The sequence below is a fragment of the Cyprinodon variegatus genome, unplaced genomic scaffold (genome assembly GCF_000732505.1).
Source record: "Cyprinodon variegatus isolate N-32 unplaced genomic scaffold, C_variegatus-1.0 Scaffold102, whole genome shotgun sequence".
Taxonomy (NCBI): Eukaryota; Metazoa; Chordata; class Actinopteri; order Cyprinodontiformes; family Cyprinodontidae; genus Cyprinodon; species Cyprinodon variegatus.
In genome coordinates this window covers 653209-670868 of record NW_015150555.1, presented here as the reverse complement: position 1 = coordinate 670868, position 17660 = coordinate 653209, and the positions used below count along the sequence as shown (strand labels likewise).

General features: G+C 36.5%; 1 protein-coding gene across 3 annotated transcripts in view; it reads right to left on the bottom strand.

Moving 5' to 3' along the window:
- Positions 1-11685: 11685 nt before the first annotated feature.
- The window catches only part of pcdh10 (protocadherin 10), a 31403-nt gene continuing 25428 nt past the window's right edge, over positions 11686-17660 (bottom strand). The window contains exons 4-5 of one of the 3 annotated variants that reach the window (XM_015374406.1): positions 16480-16863; positions 11686-13436 (exon numbers count right to left, since the gene is read on the bottom strand). In XM_015374406.1, the coding sequence (XP_015229892.1) occupies positions 13417-13436; positions 16480-16863 (404 nt within the window). In that variant the 3' untranslated portion in view covers positions 11686-13416. Of the gene's footprint in view, positions 13437-14778; positions 16864-17660 lie in introns of those variants that run through there. The other 2 variants (XM_015374407.1, XM_015374405.1) reach the window with 2 other exon arrangements.

Genomic DNA, 17660 nt, shown 5'->3' with positions numbered 1-17660 from the left:
GTGATTTGGATAAACTGAAGACCTTTACCTTTAGTGCACTTCCTGATATTGAATTTAAAAAATTGTCCAACCATGAAGTAACAAAGCCATGGACTAATGAAATACATTTCAGAAACCTGTTTACTATGAGATTTAATAAGGGAGACAATTCCTCAAGATTTTTTTATATTTTCATCTGAGACAAATTCAATGCTATCTTGATAAAGTGTCAGACAGTTTCGCTTTGTTTTCTGGTCTAAAAAACAACTTCTGCTTTTTCTACATTCAAAAGCAGAAAAGTTTAAGTCATCTAGTTTTTAATGTCTTCAAGACATATATCTATGTAATAGGTTAGTTTAATCAGGATTTATGGGCCATTATAGTGTAGTGTCATCAGCATAAAAGTGAAATGAATCCCTTGATAATTCTACCATTTGGGAGCATATATCTACTCAAGGGAACTGGCCTTAGCAGCTTCAGCTACTACATTTTGAAAATGGCTAAGAAGCTCAGAGTTAGGGTGTAGTAATGAACTCAGACCCAAACCTTCAGAGACAAAAAACAGTTTCAAAGATGGCTTTCTACCACCTGAAATATATCTCCAGAATTATGGAATTATTTCTTAACAACATCTAAATAAATTAATCCATGCTTTAAGTTTAGTCATTGATAACTGCAACCCTATACAATTAAAAATTACATTATTAATGTCAAAGAGTAATGGAATGTTGCAGTAACTTATGGGCAATTTTCCAGTAAGTTGTTTGAAGTGTTAATAGCGGATCTGGAAAAGCCTCTCGCTGAAAACACTGTTGTTTAACAGTCTTCCCAAGAGGATGTTCACTATTGTCCATAATTTGTTCACTTTATTAAGAATTCGTCCTGGAAAAAAAAAAAAAAAAAGAATTTGTGCTTGAGAAATCAGCGCCAGAGGTTTTAGAGGAGTTACTAAAACAGACTTTTATATCAGCTTGTTGAGTGTCTTTATGTAATTTGCTCTAATGCTGTTACCCCGGCAGATGATTGCAGAAGAGATCACACTCTCCACAAGACTTATAGAAGATATGGAGCATGATAATGGAATGAAAGTAAAAAAGCTCCACGGTGATCTCTTAATTTTTTAATTTGTAATTTCAGTTTTATTTCTATTGTTCCTATTTCTGTATTATGCTAGACTATTTTCTAAATTTACAAGTTTTTTACTTAAAGATAATTTGCTTATATTTTGTTACTTATAGATACTTTTATAAAAAAAAATATGTCAGACTTTGTATCTAGTATCTAGGTCCTCAACACTTTTTCAGATTGTGTAAGATGGCAAACTATGACTTGTAGTTCACCAATTTTATCTGCAAGCCCAGTTGTTAAACATGTCAATCCTGTCTGACTCAAGCTAAATTAAATTAAATTCCTGCAGAATAGAGTTTATTGGGGTGAAAGATAGCAAGCACTCTCTAAAATCTACACATAATATTTTCAGGTTAATAGGGCAGGAAGGATGTGTCTCAGGTCAATAAGTTCTTGCTGATAAAAAAAAGAAGAGTAAAAATGGTAAGATGAGAAATGGGCAAAACTGGACACACTGTAATGGCTGTCTGCTCTGGTCTGATGAGGTGGTTGGGGAGTAAAGTCTCAGAATGTGTTGTTTGTGTGAGAGTGCATGTGTGGGGTCATGCTGACCGATATGGAAGGCAGCAATAAAGAGCCTGCATGGGCGTGCAATGTCCTGCACTCATATCAATAGTGGGGTGTCTAATGAGGTGGCAATGTTGAAGGGTGATAGACACGGAAAATAGGCTAACAGGGTCTCTTGAAAGTCTATTCAGCCCAAAGTAATAAAATGCATGTCCAAAGAGAATAGTATGAGACAAGCTCAGACAGACAACAGGGTTGACTGCCTTTCTTAAAGAAAAGGTGAGGTAACAGGTGGTTGAGTTGATATGACTTCCAACCCCTGGTTTATTTTGGAGCCACAGAAGCTATTAAAGTAGATGTTTTGGTGGAAAACAGATCGAAGTTTTCACTTTAAAAAAATAGAGACACTAAATATATGATATTTTCTTCTTCGTATCAGGTCAAATTAAGATCAACACTTAAATGGCAGCACCAAGGGTAAAGTGTAAACATCCATCAATAAACCAAATTACCATGAATTAAGTACATTCTTGATCATCATAAAGCATATAAACAATGTTTTTAATTGTCAAATATTTAAGATAAAGGAAAAGTTCATTATCAATAAAGCAGTCTGCATCCTAAAGAAATGACTTGATGGTAACATTTCTATATTATTATCAGTGATTCCAGTCACTAAGATCAAGGGTTTTTAATGGTATCTGCTAGCCCGGCCTGCCAGATATAACCTATACATGGCACATCACATCTGGTAGTGCACCATTTCAAAGGAGTGAATTGCATGGTCAGCATCCTCAGGTCAGGAACAATCAGATAGCTACAGATGTGACACAAAAACTCCAAGAAACATGCTCTGTTTTTGTAATTTTGTAGTCTGTGAAATGTGTCAAGCCACTGAGGAAACTCTCCAGTGAAAGATTTCTACTGCTTTAGTCTAATAAAAATCTGAGGATAAAAGGTGTACGTTCTTCATTTTCATTGCAACATTGCTCTGCTGCGGTGCCAGCTTGTTATGCTACCAGAAAAGCACTGGTGCTTTATGGGTAATTCTGGTCCTGAGATCCATGCATAGTAAATTCCCACCTCCTGCACTGTGATTAGTCCATCAAAGCTGGAGTCAACAGCATTTTACCAGACTTATGATTCAGTCTGGCTGGCCAAGCTAGGGAACAGCAGTTATTCTGAGTCAACTGTGTTACAGCCTAATGAGCTGGATTGTTTTTTTTTTGTGTGCTTGCCGTTTTTGCTCCTCCACTGACCAAGTGATTGTGATCTGGCACAGGGTATATAAAGCACCGTCTTTCTGACTTTTAGTCTACTTCTCTGCTGCTTGCTCAGCTTTCTTCACACCTTCCTGACAAACATGCTGCTGTTCAGCTGCGACTGAGCCGCATCATAACAGTCATTTCGTTATGCACATTCAAGTTTGTCTTTTTAATTTCTTCATTTACCTGTAGTTTTTGTTATTCTTTGCTTTACTTACTAAATGTTTGCTTTGCACCTCTACTTGGTGGCATGGTCCTACAATATTTGTTTTGACACTAAGCCAGTGGTAAAAATTGAATCATTACTATCAGTACATTTAGATTACTTTTTCAAAAGATTCGTTCAACAAGTCATTCAGTTCATTCAACTGGCATTTTGTTTTTGCAGTTAAAAAAAGGCAATGTACATGACTTGGTGTGCGCTATTAACTGAGCCTTAACAGTATTTTCTGTTCCTTTACAATTACCCACGGCAATGGCTTTAGTGAGTTTTGGTGTGCTAAGCATAGAACAGCCTTTATGTTCCATATAGAGACATAATGGCGTTTTCTAGTGACACTGCCAACCCTGACCAAAACTTTTCACCTTGTTCTTGTAGGATGCACTTGTACTTCATACTAGTGCATCCTACTTAATTTTTATGCTGTTTTTTTTCACATTATGTTTAGATACAATCGGTGTCTGAGTTGAGCTAGATGATGGTGGCTTCTGAGTATCCACAAAATCCACCTTGAATATAACGCTTTGCTTGTTTGCTAGGAGACAGGCGCCTGATGTCATGTCAAGACCTACATTCAGGGAAGATATGCTACATACTTATAGGAGCATTGGCACTGAACTACTGAGCAGTTGCTCAGTTCATTACACAATTAGTCGTAGAGGTTCAAATAAAAAGGCCACTGTGAAAAATATTTTTCAGTAAAAACTTAAAAAATGTCTTGTTATGAGTTAAAGAGGTAACAAATACCAGGCAAACTTTTTAGGCTCCCAACTTACTGGATCTTATTTTGAAGTTGTGGCAATGACTTAGCTACGATGAAAAAAATGAGGAAAAAAAGGAGATATTCTGACATTTTAATTTAAATAATCTTTTTCTTATGCAAAGCGTAGGGTGGCCATTTCGATAGAACCAAAAAGGAGGACATTATGCGACATATGAATAAATTACTAAGGTTTACACAAGAATCTGGCATACTGTCAATTGTATAACAATTTTGAGGGGCTTAAGGAGCTTAAGGAGGATGCTTGTAGCTGAATAGGAAATATTAATGAAAAGTAAAAACCAGTATTGGTTCCCAGCAGGGCTTAAACAATATATCAGATAAAATGTGATTAATGGTTTGTTGAAATTTTTGTCAACTAATTTAGTAATCCATTAATCGTTAGCTGGAGTGTAGAGGCTCTAAGATGTGCCATCAACTGACAGAGCAACCCACTTAGTGCAGTACTTATACCAAGATTTTAATAACATATATAAACATTTTGTATTTAAGATAAAAACAACTTTTTTGTCTGTCAATATGCTCTATCCAGAACACCTCAAGGGGAAAAGTTTTAGTTTCACCTGGTTTAATTCTGTAAAAAATTTTCTCTAAGGAACTTTTGGCTGTCTGAAATCAAGTAATTGAAAAAAAAATCGACAGATTAATTGATTTGCAAAATAACCTTAAGTTACAGCCCTAGTTCCCAGTATTTGTATTTATTCAACATATTATGGTGTTCAAAAAGTGATCGCTGAGATGAATCTTTTAAAATGCCAAATGCCTCAAAGCATAACATCTGTGGACTTAAATGTTAAAAAAAAATCTTTAACAGGCAACATATATGATAAAAAAGCCTAATATTTTATTCAAACAGCAAAAGAGATTGTAAAAAAAAAAAAAAAAAAAAAAAAAAAAAACATATTCAGCTACTTAAAAAGTACAGCTTTTTTGTCATTGTGTCTGTGAGTTTGCAGTAAACCCGATTTTATGGTCATCCCTTTAGCTGGGGGTCCAGTCACTAAATATCTCCTGGTCCACTTTCATGCAACAGTATACACTTCTGTTGGACTGCTGATGTTTTACAGTATGGTCCACGTTCCACAACTCAGCAGAAGTTATTTTGGCATCCAGGGGCGACGAAACTGAATGAAAAAAGCCCTATTTGACGAGGTACCTGGTGAACGTTTATTACTTTTATGTTTATCCCGGACTCGCATTCCATTAAATTGCAGTTTTCCCTTGACTGCTTACGTCACCACTCAATACTGCATAAACAAGGGCATGATTCGATCAGGCCATGGCATTGCTTGATAGCGTCTCCAAATTACTGTGTTATTTGTACACTTGGTAAATGAGGGAATTTGCTGCAGGAATCCCTCTTGATTCTCAGTGACAGGCTGGTGTAGCAGTGAATCTCAACTAAGTCACAGCGTGAGCATATCACAGCATTGTTTGCTCAGTCACTCAGTCAATCATCAAGAACTATCACAGCCCAGTCTGAATCACTCACTTATACTTATCAATAACTCCTTACCAGTATTTCTCCATATGTCATTGGTTTTAGCTGTTAGCTTAGAGATTTAAAGGCTCATTTTAGTTGTTAGCTTGTAGTAAAAGATACAGTCATGTGGGTCTCAGAATTAAATTCAACTAAACATAGACAGTAACAAATTAGGTAAGGAAAGTTATTTGATTCCATTCGCTTGCACAACTTACTCATTTGAGCAACTTGTTTAGGACAACCCTGGGGTACTGACATTCAGGCCTCTGCATGGTCATGATAGCTCAACTATCTACATGATACTGTGTCAGACTTGACATCTTCATGCTTGAATAGGATATTTTGTATCTGAAAATTGCTTTTGGAACAGAATACCATTATCGAGTTGCATTAGCCTCATTCCTAACACGGTGGTCCCAAAATGCAATAAGCAACTTGTTCAGTAAAGTCTATATGGCACAGGCCTTTACAGTATGTGTTTTATTTAATCACTTTTGACCTCAAAACCAGCTCATGGCTCATCTGCTTAACTTTCTCTTTCTTTGAAGGAGCTACCTATGGAGCTAGTTTACTGCTGCCTTTTCTAACATTAAAAGTATTTATGGATCAGTGCTTGTATGTTCCTTTTGTATATCTGCTTCTGTCTCCTTGAACTCCCACTTGGGCTCAATAGAGGAATGCACTCACCGAGCCTGCTTCTCCTGGAGGATTCTGCCTTTTAATTTTTTTTTCTCTCTCCCCTGTTGATGGAAGGGTTGCTCTAGAACCAATATAAATGTTGCAAGAAAATATCTACAATCACTGCATGCTGATACAGGATGATTGAAACCTGCTAACTAAATGAGGCGATGCAATCAGATGGTTTCCCTTTGATAGAAAACCAGACTAACACACCTAATACTAGAAAATTATTAACTGGCTGTAAGAATATATTAAATTGTCTCTGTGCACTCCCTTGGGGTAACATGTGTTGTGATTTAATGCCATATAAATAAAATAAACTGAATTAAATCTGAACTTATTTGCTCAACAAAATCCAAACTTGCTCAAATGGACAAAGATGGGAGGTTAGTTGCGTAGTGATCAAAATATTGACCTTTTCAAGCCTCCTCAATCATTGCTTGTCATTTTATCTTGTCAAGTTACAAGTCAAGTTCTGCAGTTTGAATTTTTTGTCTTTTTAACTAGAGAATAATACTATATTTATAAATATTATATATGCTTCTGTAATTATTCATTAAGTGTTACTGACATTGCAGAAAAAATAGCGCTGACATTGGTTACAGTTGTTAAAACATATAAAAAAGAAAACATATCCACAGTATTACAGGTTTGTTAAAGAGTATACACTCATATAAGATTTATATTAAAGACAGAACGGGTCCACATAAAAAAACGATTGATGAATAAATAATCAGAAGGGTGCAGTGAAAAGATAGCTTTTTTCTCAATATAAATGGGAGACAAAAAAAAAATTGTTGAGATAGGATGAAGTAAGGAATGCTTGATCATTCATTTGTCCTCCTCACACCGTAGTTTCCAGAGTTCCCCTCTCCTTGGTTGTGCTGCACTCTGCCCAGCAACTGGTCTCCAACATATGCCTTCAGAGCTAGACCCAGCAATCCACTGCCTCTGACCAGCTCTGGGGCGCTACCTGCCAAGAGTAGCGCCCCAGAGCTACTCCTGACTCAGATCTACCATGGTTTCCATCCGAACCCCGAATAGAAAGTGTGCCAGAGTGGGGTTAATTGGGGGACAATACCCAGCCCTGATGCACTCTACCTGGTGTCCAAACAGTATAATGTGGAAAAATCGTTCATAATTCATCCCTTTTTAAAAATGTAATTTTAGAAACCCTTGGCTTATTATTGTTAAAATACATAACCTAATATAATATTGGGCTATTGTTTGTTAACATCGTTGCACAGTTCCACAAAAAAAGTACATCAGAGCACCTTTTACAACATGCAGGAAGACATTTTTTTTTACCTGAGCTGATCGACAGGGAAAAAACATTCTGAAGGATGGCTTCTGGCTACAGCCCTGGGCTCTGACAAGAGGGAAGACAAACAGTTCAAAAAGAGCACTGAGGTTAAAAAACCCCAGCTTGGTTGGACAGTACAGAAGCCATTTGGGTGAGTAGAAAAAATCAATCTATAAATGGTTAAAAGCAGCCACTCTCCCACCTTCTTGGTGTTGTTTTGCAGGTGTGGAAAACTGATCTCCTGCTCCCACAACACTGTTATAAAGCAGTGAAACAGATTCTCATCACCAGAGAGCTATCCATTATAATCAAAGGACGCATGCCCAAACTTTGGCTACATTCATTCAGTAGGTGCTGCTGCCCATTAAGACTTTTTTGCTGAAATAAAATATTTTGGTGTAGTTTCTCATACTACTAATTAAATGCAAACTTTATCCCAACCAGTTCAGGATAAAATGTATGTCAACACAGCAGTGCACTGTTTATGGAAGTAATGATGGATGGGACAATCACTAGAAGTTTTGAATAAAACTTTCCTGAAAAAGTCATAATATTGGATGCCTTGTGTCTCCGTGTTATTATTGAATTCTTGAGTTATGAATTAATGAATGGATTGAATTCATGATTTTAGATAATAAATAGGGTTCATATCAAGCAAATTATCAACCCAATCCCAAGTAGTAATATAAGATTATAAAGCTATACAAATTAACTGATGTGCATTGAGGTCCATATGTGTCATCGGATCCTCTAGAATGGAAGGTACAAACATATTAACCAAAAGGAGAGAGAACTTGCATTTGACCTTAATTGGAAGGTTCAGTTGTATGAAAAGTTTTTAACTAGACATATAACATTTGCTGAGATTTGCTGACAATTAAGTTTTTTTTTCATTTATACCATACATTAGCCTACATTAAGATTGTTTTACATTAAAAAAAATAAGGCAAGGGATGCACTAAAGCATTATTTTATAGATCTGTAAGCTCAGAATATATCATAATAGATATATTGGACTGTGGAATCAACATGTGTTGAACGTTTGATTTCAAACATGTATATTTGCGATATAGAGATTAAACGATGGGCATGCACCAGTGTATACTACATATGAACATTTAATAAATATAATGTGTTTATTACCTACAGGTTTTAAAAAGCCAGGATAATAGAAATTTTATGTACAAAAAGTGCTGTGATCATTATTACTCTGTTGAAATATTTTCTAACTGAACTGTGGAGAAAGTTTATAGATACTGACATTAATTTAAGTTGTAGAGTAATCTTCGATTTTAAATACTGGTACTTGGTACTGGTATTAACGGTTGGTCAGATCCTGTGCACATCATACTAACACAACGGTGATAGCACTCTCATTAAGGGTGCATGACAGGTTGGAAAAGGAACTTCCATGAACTGTAAAATGAAAACTTACCACTAACCAATCCCTTTGCCTGAAACTAAAGAAACACTAGTATACATGTTACCATACACTCCTAAAGCAACCAAATTCCAAAATAGTAAAAAAAAACATCCGCTTCTCTTTGTTTCCAAGTTTGATAATGTTTTGCTTCTCATGCAGGAAGCATTTTCAAATCAAAAACCAACTTAATGTAACAGACTCTGCTGTGCTTGTATGGAAAGGAAGTGACAAGCATGGAACATTCTGTTATGCAAACCTTGTACGCTAAAATTTTTAAATTATTTTGTAGTGGGTTTGGTGCCTTTTGCGTGATACAATGTCAATAATCTGTTATACAGAATGGGCGCAGACTGGCCATCTAGGGGTTCTGGAGAATCACTGAACGTCACCGATCGTCATATGTGTGCAGCTCAGCTGATGGTCTGCTGCAGTAGTAATGCCACACAGTCATCACTTCTTTTCTCAGTATTCTACCTCCATCCTGTAGGTTGCAGAAATGCAGTTTAAAATTAAGCCATCTGCCAGTGTCTCCCATTTGTGGAGTAAAGGAAGAAGACCAAGCCAACAAACAAAAAGAAGTTAGTTGTAAAGTATTCGAAATGGAATAGTGTTGTTAAGAAAAGAAAATGGGTGGGCTGAGCAGGCAAGGAGGAAGAAGTGACATTCAGAAATTTAAGCTGCTAATAGCAGCAAATGTACTAAATTGTTCTGAAAAGGCACAGCCAGCAGCAGCTGTGCCACAGTGAAAGAGGAAGCGAGTGGCGTTGCCACCACAGGCGATGTCCATGATGAACACTTGAAAGATTTCATGCTTATGAGCATGGCTGTGTCTGAATGTCCACCCTAATCACTATATAGGGCACTCTATAGTGGTTACGCCATTTTAAATGACTGTCCGAACCTATATTTGATGATAAAGTAGTGGACTCAAAATTTCGCACAATGCACCTTGAAAAGCAATTATCATCCATGGCCACTAGATGACTAGATATCGCAGAATGCTTTGCGAGTATTATGGGAGTTTTATGGTATTTGTATACATTGATTAGGGCAGATATAGGTACACAGCCTTCCCCTTGTCTCTTTGCAATGATTTGGTCACAGACAGAGCTGCAGAAAAAGTGAACTGTTAAAGAAAATGCTAATTCACCAGGATTAATTAAAATGGCAAAGAGCTTTGTTTTTTATGGTTAGAATTTATTTAGTTATGTATTCAAGTAGTAATGTATTTTTACAGCCTAATACTTTCTCATCTATAATAAGCCAAAGAGTACTCTTTTGGTTTTTTTTTTTTCCGGATACCTGTTTAGTTTTGGCTCAGTCAGAGAGACTAGGGTACAGCTCCATTTGGTTTAACTAATTCAAGATTTAACCCCACACATCTTTCTCAACTTAGTGACTAGTGCTATTATGGCTATTGGTAAAGTTTATGATAGAGTGTCTATGGCAGGTGGTGAGTTTATGTGCGTCAATTGTTGTAGGTCATGCTGAGTAAGAATCCAGGACAGTTTTTTTGGCCTCGATCAGTCCCTGCCTGCGTGTCAATAAATTACCAGAATGGTACCCTTTAAACATCAGTATATGATGCGCAGGGGATATTGACTAGTGTTAATATTTAATGATTTGGGAGTGAGAAATCCCAATGAGCCTGGCCGGCTTTAGAAAGCCCTCATTGGGTGGGGAGTCCCAGCAACCACCGGGATGCAGGGGGGTCTGCCGCTTGGAACATGAGCAGAATATTTAAGTAGGATCATAATCCTGATTAAATGAACATATTTTTTTCCCCAACACAGCGAAGCAAATAAAGTCAAGCTACTTTCTGGATTTCAACTGAACAGAGCAGCTCAACAACCAGAGCATCTGACCTCCAAATGCACAAGCATCTAAGTTGAGACTTTGGAAGCTTTTTTGATCCTCAAACATGTTTGGTCTCTGAATGCGCTATAACACAGCTCCCTAAGAGGGGAGGTACAGCTCCTCATTCCCCCCTTTTCCCATGCATTTGAAAAGAAAATGATAGAAATATAGCCATTTGGAGCATACATTGGTCAATATCTGTCATAATAACAACTGAGGCAATGCCTCCACTGACGTGCATGTGAAAGCCCAATCATATTTTTGTACCCCTTTAAGGTTTATTCATTAACCATGATTGCAACCAAAAAGTAATTTTGGGGTTATACCACTTTAAGAACACAGAAATCGTATGACCCCAATGATAATGCTCTGGTTTTATCTAATTATTTAGTTAAGCATATGACCTCTTTTTCTTTCTTCAAAAGTTTCTCAGTCTCTCAAAAGAACTTTGAATAATTTCTGGGTGAGGTTTTAATCAGAAGCCCAAAGGGCCCTGATTCACAAGGCAACCACTCAATCAGTCATATGCTCTGGTCACATGTCCCTCTGCTCTTTAAAGAAGGCTATCTTGTGATGGAGACAAACTCAGCTCTGTTTTTAGGACATTAAGTATGGGATTGCTGTGTCTCCCACATGACCCCTCACTTTACTTGCAGTTGATCCAGGACTTCTCTTCTTTTGCTTTTTACTGCTTATCTCTGTAAGCATATGCCAGGCCATCTAAAGATCACGCTGTAGTGGAGGGGTAGGATTGGGATTTTTTTCAGGAGCTATTGAGGTCAAGAAATGTAGAAAGTAGAGCAGGGCCATGGTGATTACTTCTTGAAATTCCATGACATTCTTTTACGACTTTAGAATGTCTTCCATAAAAAATGTATTGAAAAAATAAAAATAATAAGTTAAAAATTGTTTACCTAGAATATTTTTATCTTTAAAATTACATTCTACTACATTTTCTATACTCCAAAGGATTTTATAAATTTTTGGTGAAATAATCAAATGATATCCAAAAAAATAGAATAAAAAAAAAAATAAATAAATAAACCTAAATCAAAACATAAAAACATTTCTGAGGCCAGTGAATTGCAAAAAGAATTTGCAAATACACACACAATTTTGAAGATACCCACAACAAAATACACTTAAGAAAACTTAAATGACACAGTTTATTATCACCATTTTATCTGTGTGTCTGTGGTTGTGTTTATATGTGTGTATATGATGTATGAGCAAAGTTCATCAAAATGTATAACCTCCTTCTGTGAGATGAAAATGTCTAATAACGTAAAACTTAAGAAGTCTTGCTGGATTGTGACAGTTTTCCATCCTGTACATTATCTGCTTGAAAATACATTACAGCCCAAAACAACTTAAATTGTGTCTTGGCAGCACACAACAAGGCCTGAAATATGTAAACAGTGAAAAATAACAGTAAAATAAGAACATTAACTTAGTTGGTGGTTGTCATAAAATGTAGCATTTCAGGCTAAGCACTGCTTATTTAAATAAAACAATACTCATCTTAAATTTTTAGCACTTTGTATTAAAAGAATGAGAGACTTAATGGAGTGTAAAAACTAATTAATGGTTACACAGTTTTCAGCAAAAGTATATTGTGTATATATATATATATATAGTGTTATATATATATAGATTTATATTCATTTATAAGATTTTAAAATAGTACAGTAAACACTTTGCACACATGATAAAAACCACTGAGTGTGTCTGATTAGTTATGTAGAGGCCAATGGCATCAAGAGAACCACATTTCTCTAATAGGTCATTACGCTTTCTCTGCCGATAGCTCAGGAAGGACCTTAAAAAACAATAAGAAGCCTTTTAAAAATATGAACAAACATGAAACATTCATTTTTCTTGTATTGTATTTCTGATCCCAAAAATGATACTCTACATTAACACAGTGATTTGTCCAAATCTCCTTCCTGAAGAGGCTAGCTAAGTCTGAAAGAGGGCTCAACCCAACGCTGAACCACAAGTGCTTGTCTGAAGCTGAGTTGGAATATTCTAGTCTCCACACTTGAACCACACAGAAAAAACAGAAACAAAAAGAGAAGGTATATAAAGACAGTCAAGTCAAAAAACTGGATATAGAATCTATAGTACTGCACTTGTTTGCTTTTTTTTTTTAATCCTGTACATGTACAACTCGTATACTCTTTTTCCTGCGTCATCTGCTTTCTCATTGTCTCATTGTCAGTCTCCTTTCCCTCCCAAAACACTCTGTACAGCTGGCTTAGTGGTGATCATAGAAATAGCTAAAGGGTTCAGTGTGACATTGGTTGAAGTTTGTACAGAAACATTTTTTCTTTTTTTATGTAAACAGGCACACACATATTTCTAGAGGCTAACCCTCTTTTAGGCAAGGGGTGGGGGGCGGGGGGTAACACCTCTTTAATTTAATTAGTACCCCTCTGTCTTACTTTATTATTTCAATTCATCCCCTCAGTAATCTTATGCCATTATAATCTTCATTTGGTCAAGAGTTTCATGCCGTTCTCAGTCCTGCTGAGAGAAATAAGGCCTTGAATTGCTCCTTGGGTATCAAGAGGTTTACTGCTACTCAGTAATTATTTCTCCTTTTTTCTCCCTCAGCAGCCACCGCCAAGGTTCTGTTACAGTTCGCCACTCGAGAAAATGAAGTTTAGCCAAGGTTTCTGTCATCCAGGCTGCCATTTGTTTTAGTTCTGTTTCACCGTCTTTAGTATCAGTGCTGATGTTGTAGTACACAAATTCACGCTGTCTCCGATATGTCTACGTGGAATGAGCTAGCAAATCCTTTTGCGGGCTGAAAAAAAAAACAGAGAACACACACTCATTAAGACAAATTAAACTTTTTTTTTCTCCCTTGAGGCTTTTTAATGGCACAATCAGCTTGAAATATCGTCTTTTGAAGGATACATGCCACAAAGGGCTGTGTGAAGTTATTTATACACCCTAATCGCTGGTCCTTACAGCATACTATTACATACACTGTAAAGCTAATTTCGGAGTGGAATGAAAACACGTCCATCAGTAAGAATAAACTGTCAAACTCTTGTGGTCGCCTAATGTATGTAGAACAGAAACAAAGAGCACTAATTGCTTCATTAATTATCAATAAATAGGTCATTAAACATTTACTAATCCTTTTACAAGGGAATCCTGGTGATCAGAGAATTGCTTCAGTAGCAATTACAGCTATTTTCAAAACATGCCTGTCCTTGATAGAGGCTTAGATTTGATAAGATAGGATTGCCTTTAATTGTTCAGATTATGAAATATGGAAGAGTTAAAAACGATCATGTGAGATTAAATTAAACCTGTAAATTTTGGATCAAGCACATCTTTTTCAAACCCTGCAAGGTAGATGTCACAAGGCACAGATAGTTACATTTGGAACTAAAGAGACTCAAGGACCTACAGACTTAATAATGACCACTTTTTAAACAAGAAGATAAAGCAGATAATTGTGCTCATCATTTACCTGAGACAGCCAGCATGCAGGATCATGGATGAGGGTGGTGAACATGGTGTTGGGATGACTGGAAATGACTTCCCTTCTGAATATGTATATCAAATTCATTCTCTACTCTTTGCTTTGAAATTATAAAAGCAGCTTTAAATATACCAAACATTAATTCATTTTAAATTGCAAAATAAAGTCACTTATGACTTAAATTCCTCAGCTTTATTAGCCACTTATTTTTTGAGTTTTCGAGAGGACATTATGTCAATTTCTTTTTTAGCTAAAAGAATCCTGAAATTGCAGTAAAACAATCACATTCCTCTCCTTACTCTATGTCCAGCATTGTATCTACAACCAGGAAATTTAAAACAGTTCAGTTCCTTTTCAGAGCCAACTGGACTTACTTAAAGAAGTGTGGATTGTAAGCTTCACCTATTGAGCTTTTCAGAAGCAAAGTCAGATGATCATGCTCATAAATGTTGATGCAAAAGTGGAGAATTCTTACTCTGACTTGTACTGCCTTTTGTTTGTGCTCAGTCATACTTATCAAGCATAAAATTTCTAGGATACGTTTATCTCAACAAATAAAAGTATTTTCAAAAAATGTATTTATTTCATATGGTTAATTATAACATAACTTCAGTTTAACAAAGTGCAATACAAGTTGAGTTTACTTATGTTATTTTTTTTGTTAATGTTAAAAACAGTTATAGCTGAATGATGGCTTTCTTTTCATTTTGCAAAACATCAAAATATTAGATAAGACCAATTAAAATGTTTGGTATTTTTTTGCGATTTTGTATCATGACCATGTTATAGCCTAAAATTCTACTTGTCCTGCAGACGGCCACTGACACCCTCTTCTTCAAGAGAAAGCAACAAAAAGCTTTATTCACACCAATTATGCTTAATTTCCGTACACCGCTTGCCCAGAGCTTGTACAGAGCAAGTGGTGTACGTGGCTTGTAGCCATGGCATTCGTCTTCTACAAGAGGGAAGGAGGAGCGGGAATTAAGTAGTAAGCTTTTAAAATCTTCTCTCTCTCTCTTTTCGGAGAAGTTACAGCTTATATTGCTTTGAGCAAGAGAAAACCTGGGGAAGGTTTTACCTTTTCTGCTGAGAAAAAGGAACTAGACTATTGCAGTGGTCTGATTTACAACTATCATTCATACATTTTCTTTACAGGCTTAATCGTCAGAGGAGGTTGATGACAGCATCAACCCTTCACAGGTTAACACTGACACTGCCAAACAACAGACAAGCCAAAATACAAGGACGGAGCCTACCCACATGCAGAAATAAGAGATGCACTCCAAGCAGAAAGGCCTTGGCCACTATGCTTTTTTGCTTGAAAGGAACTGTGCTAAAGGTTAGCTGCTTGTTCTTTATCAAGAATTATTTTTCCCAGGGATTATTTCCCTGGGATTAAATTATTATTTAGAGAATCAGAATCCAATTCCAGAAAAATGTTTTGACACTCAGTGATAATTTGGTGACCAGTTTTATCTTATAATGTTTGTCTACTATGTTTTAGAAGGTCAAAAGTCATTGCAGAAATAACTACATGTTCATGGAGAGAGTTATCTTCCTTTTTGTTGCTGGACTTGGCACCTGGCTGTACTGCAATAAGTGCTAATAATGCCTTAAAGACTATTGTATTATTCTGCTTTTTTGGTCCGCAAAGAGACCTGGGTTAAACCTCTCTGAGAATTTATGAAATATGGCTGAAAACAAGGCGAGAGACAGAGGATGATTAAAGCAACCTGTGCTTCTCTAACACATCAGCAGAGCCATCAACTGATCACCTCCACACCATCCAGCAAAGTTGCATAATTTCATCCAGAATGAGGTCCAACCATAAAGTGCATATACTATGCCATATACAGTAGCTATTATTTCCTGAGATTCTGTATGTCGATGTATGTTTCATTCATGAATCATGCAAGTGTTGCTGACCTTTACAAGTATGAGCATCAGGTAGGAAGGATTTTAAAGGGAGGGGTAATTTAGAGAAAAAAAACTAAACAAAAAAGAATAGCATGCAAAATTTATTCACATTTATTTCTGTAAATACAGGCAACATTTATGTTAATGTTAAGTTAATTTAAAATAGAATTATAGAATTAGTAGAAAAGGGGTAGGTCTTTATACATTTTACAAGAGAAAAAAATATATATTTAAATAATGAAAAATACAAAAAAAAAAAAATACAACAAAATTAAAGGCCGTATTCTTGACCTCCTTAGATACAGAAGACTAAAAGTTGATAAATGTGAAAGTCCAAATCAGATTAAGAGGCCGATTCAAGGCCCCCTCCTTTAGTTTCTGTGTTGGACCAGACTGAAGTCAAAGGGTCCAAGCGAAGTTTCATACTGATACTCACAGAGAAAGGTTGGTTTGTACGGTAGGGTCCCCCTATCATACTCTTTCCTCTCTAGCGTGCTGGAGCTGTACTGCTGCTGTTGCTGATGGAGGTGATTTTGAAGGCTGTGGTGTGACTGTGATCTTTGGCCATCCTTGCCAAAGGTGGAGAATGACCTATCATTGGAGGAGGCAGTGGAGGAGGTCATGGTGAGTTGGTCGGGGAGGTTGACGGAGCAGGGTACCTCAGTGTCAGGCAGCGTGGCATCCATGCCGGGGACGTGCAGATTGCTGCGGTAGTCCGGCCCTTGGCGGCCATCTGATGGCACAAAGGATGGCATCCAGCAGCGGTCAGAGTGACCTAGGGCCTTGCACTCCTCTGTGCAGTTAGAGAACAGGTCAGCACCTGTGGAGACAGGTAGATCTTATTGAGAGCATAACAAATACAGATTGAAAATGAAAAATTTGTACAGAGGTTTACTTAATACAAGAAATTTGAGAAAAAGGAAGCTCATGATAGGCTAAAGGGGGCAGATATTTGGACTACATGAAAGCCATAGTGAAAGTGAGATAATAGGCACCAGTTAGCAATAGTTTGCCAGTGTCAAAAGCAAGTATATTCAGTGGTAGCTTTTCATCAGAGAGACAAAGCTGTAACTGATGAGGACAATTGTTAGCTTTTCTGCTCATCCCTTTCATTTAAAACAAAATAAGCAATCAGCGTGATGTGAAGAAATAAAAGCACTTCAGCTCCCTCACCACCCATCTCCTCTGTCATACTCCAACATTTGTATGATTTTGAGACAAAACAGAAAATCTTATTTCATAATCCTAAAAATATGAAAATTACCACAAGAAATGGCACACAAAAGAAAAGAAAACGTTCAGTTGTTCAATCCCACTCTGTTAGTCACCTTTAGAAAAATATAATTGATAGTGATATTGACACAAAAGCTACAGACAAAACTCTTTCAGAGAAAGAAAAAGATCAATTTAACATCTATAAAGGATAAAAAAAGAACACAATCCTCAATTTGGAAAGGTATTGTTAAACGTAGACCAAATAAATAGCTGATGGTTGACTCTATAATATAAAAAAATATATAATAGGTGGTTTATATTGATATTATAGCTACCTCAGAGTATGTTTCCTTGTGTGTTTATGTTATGTAAGAACCAGTTTGTCACTCAGAGGTGTGTTGT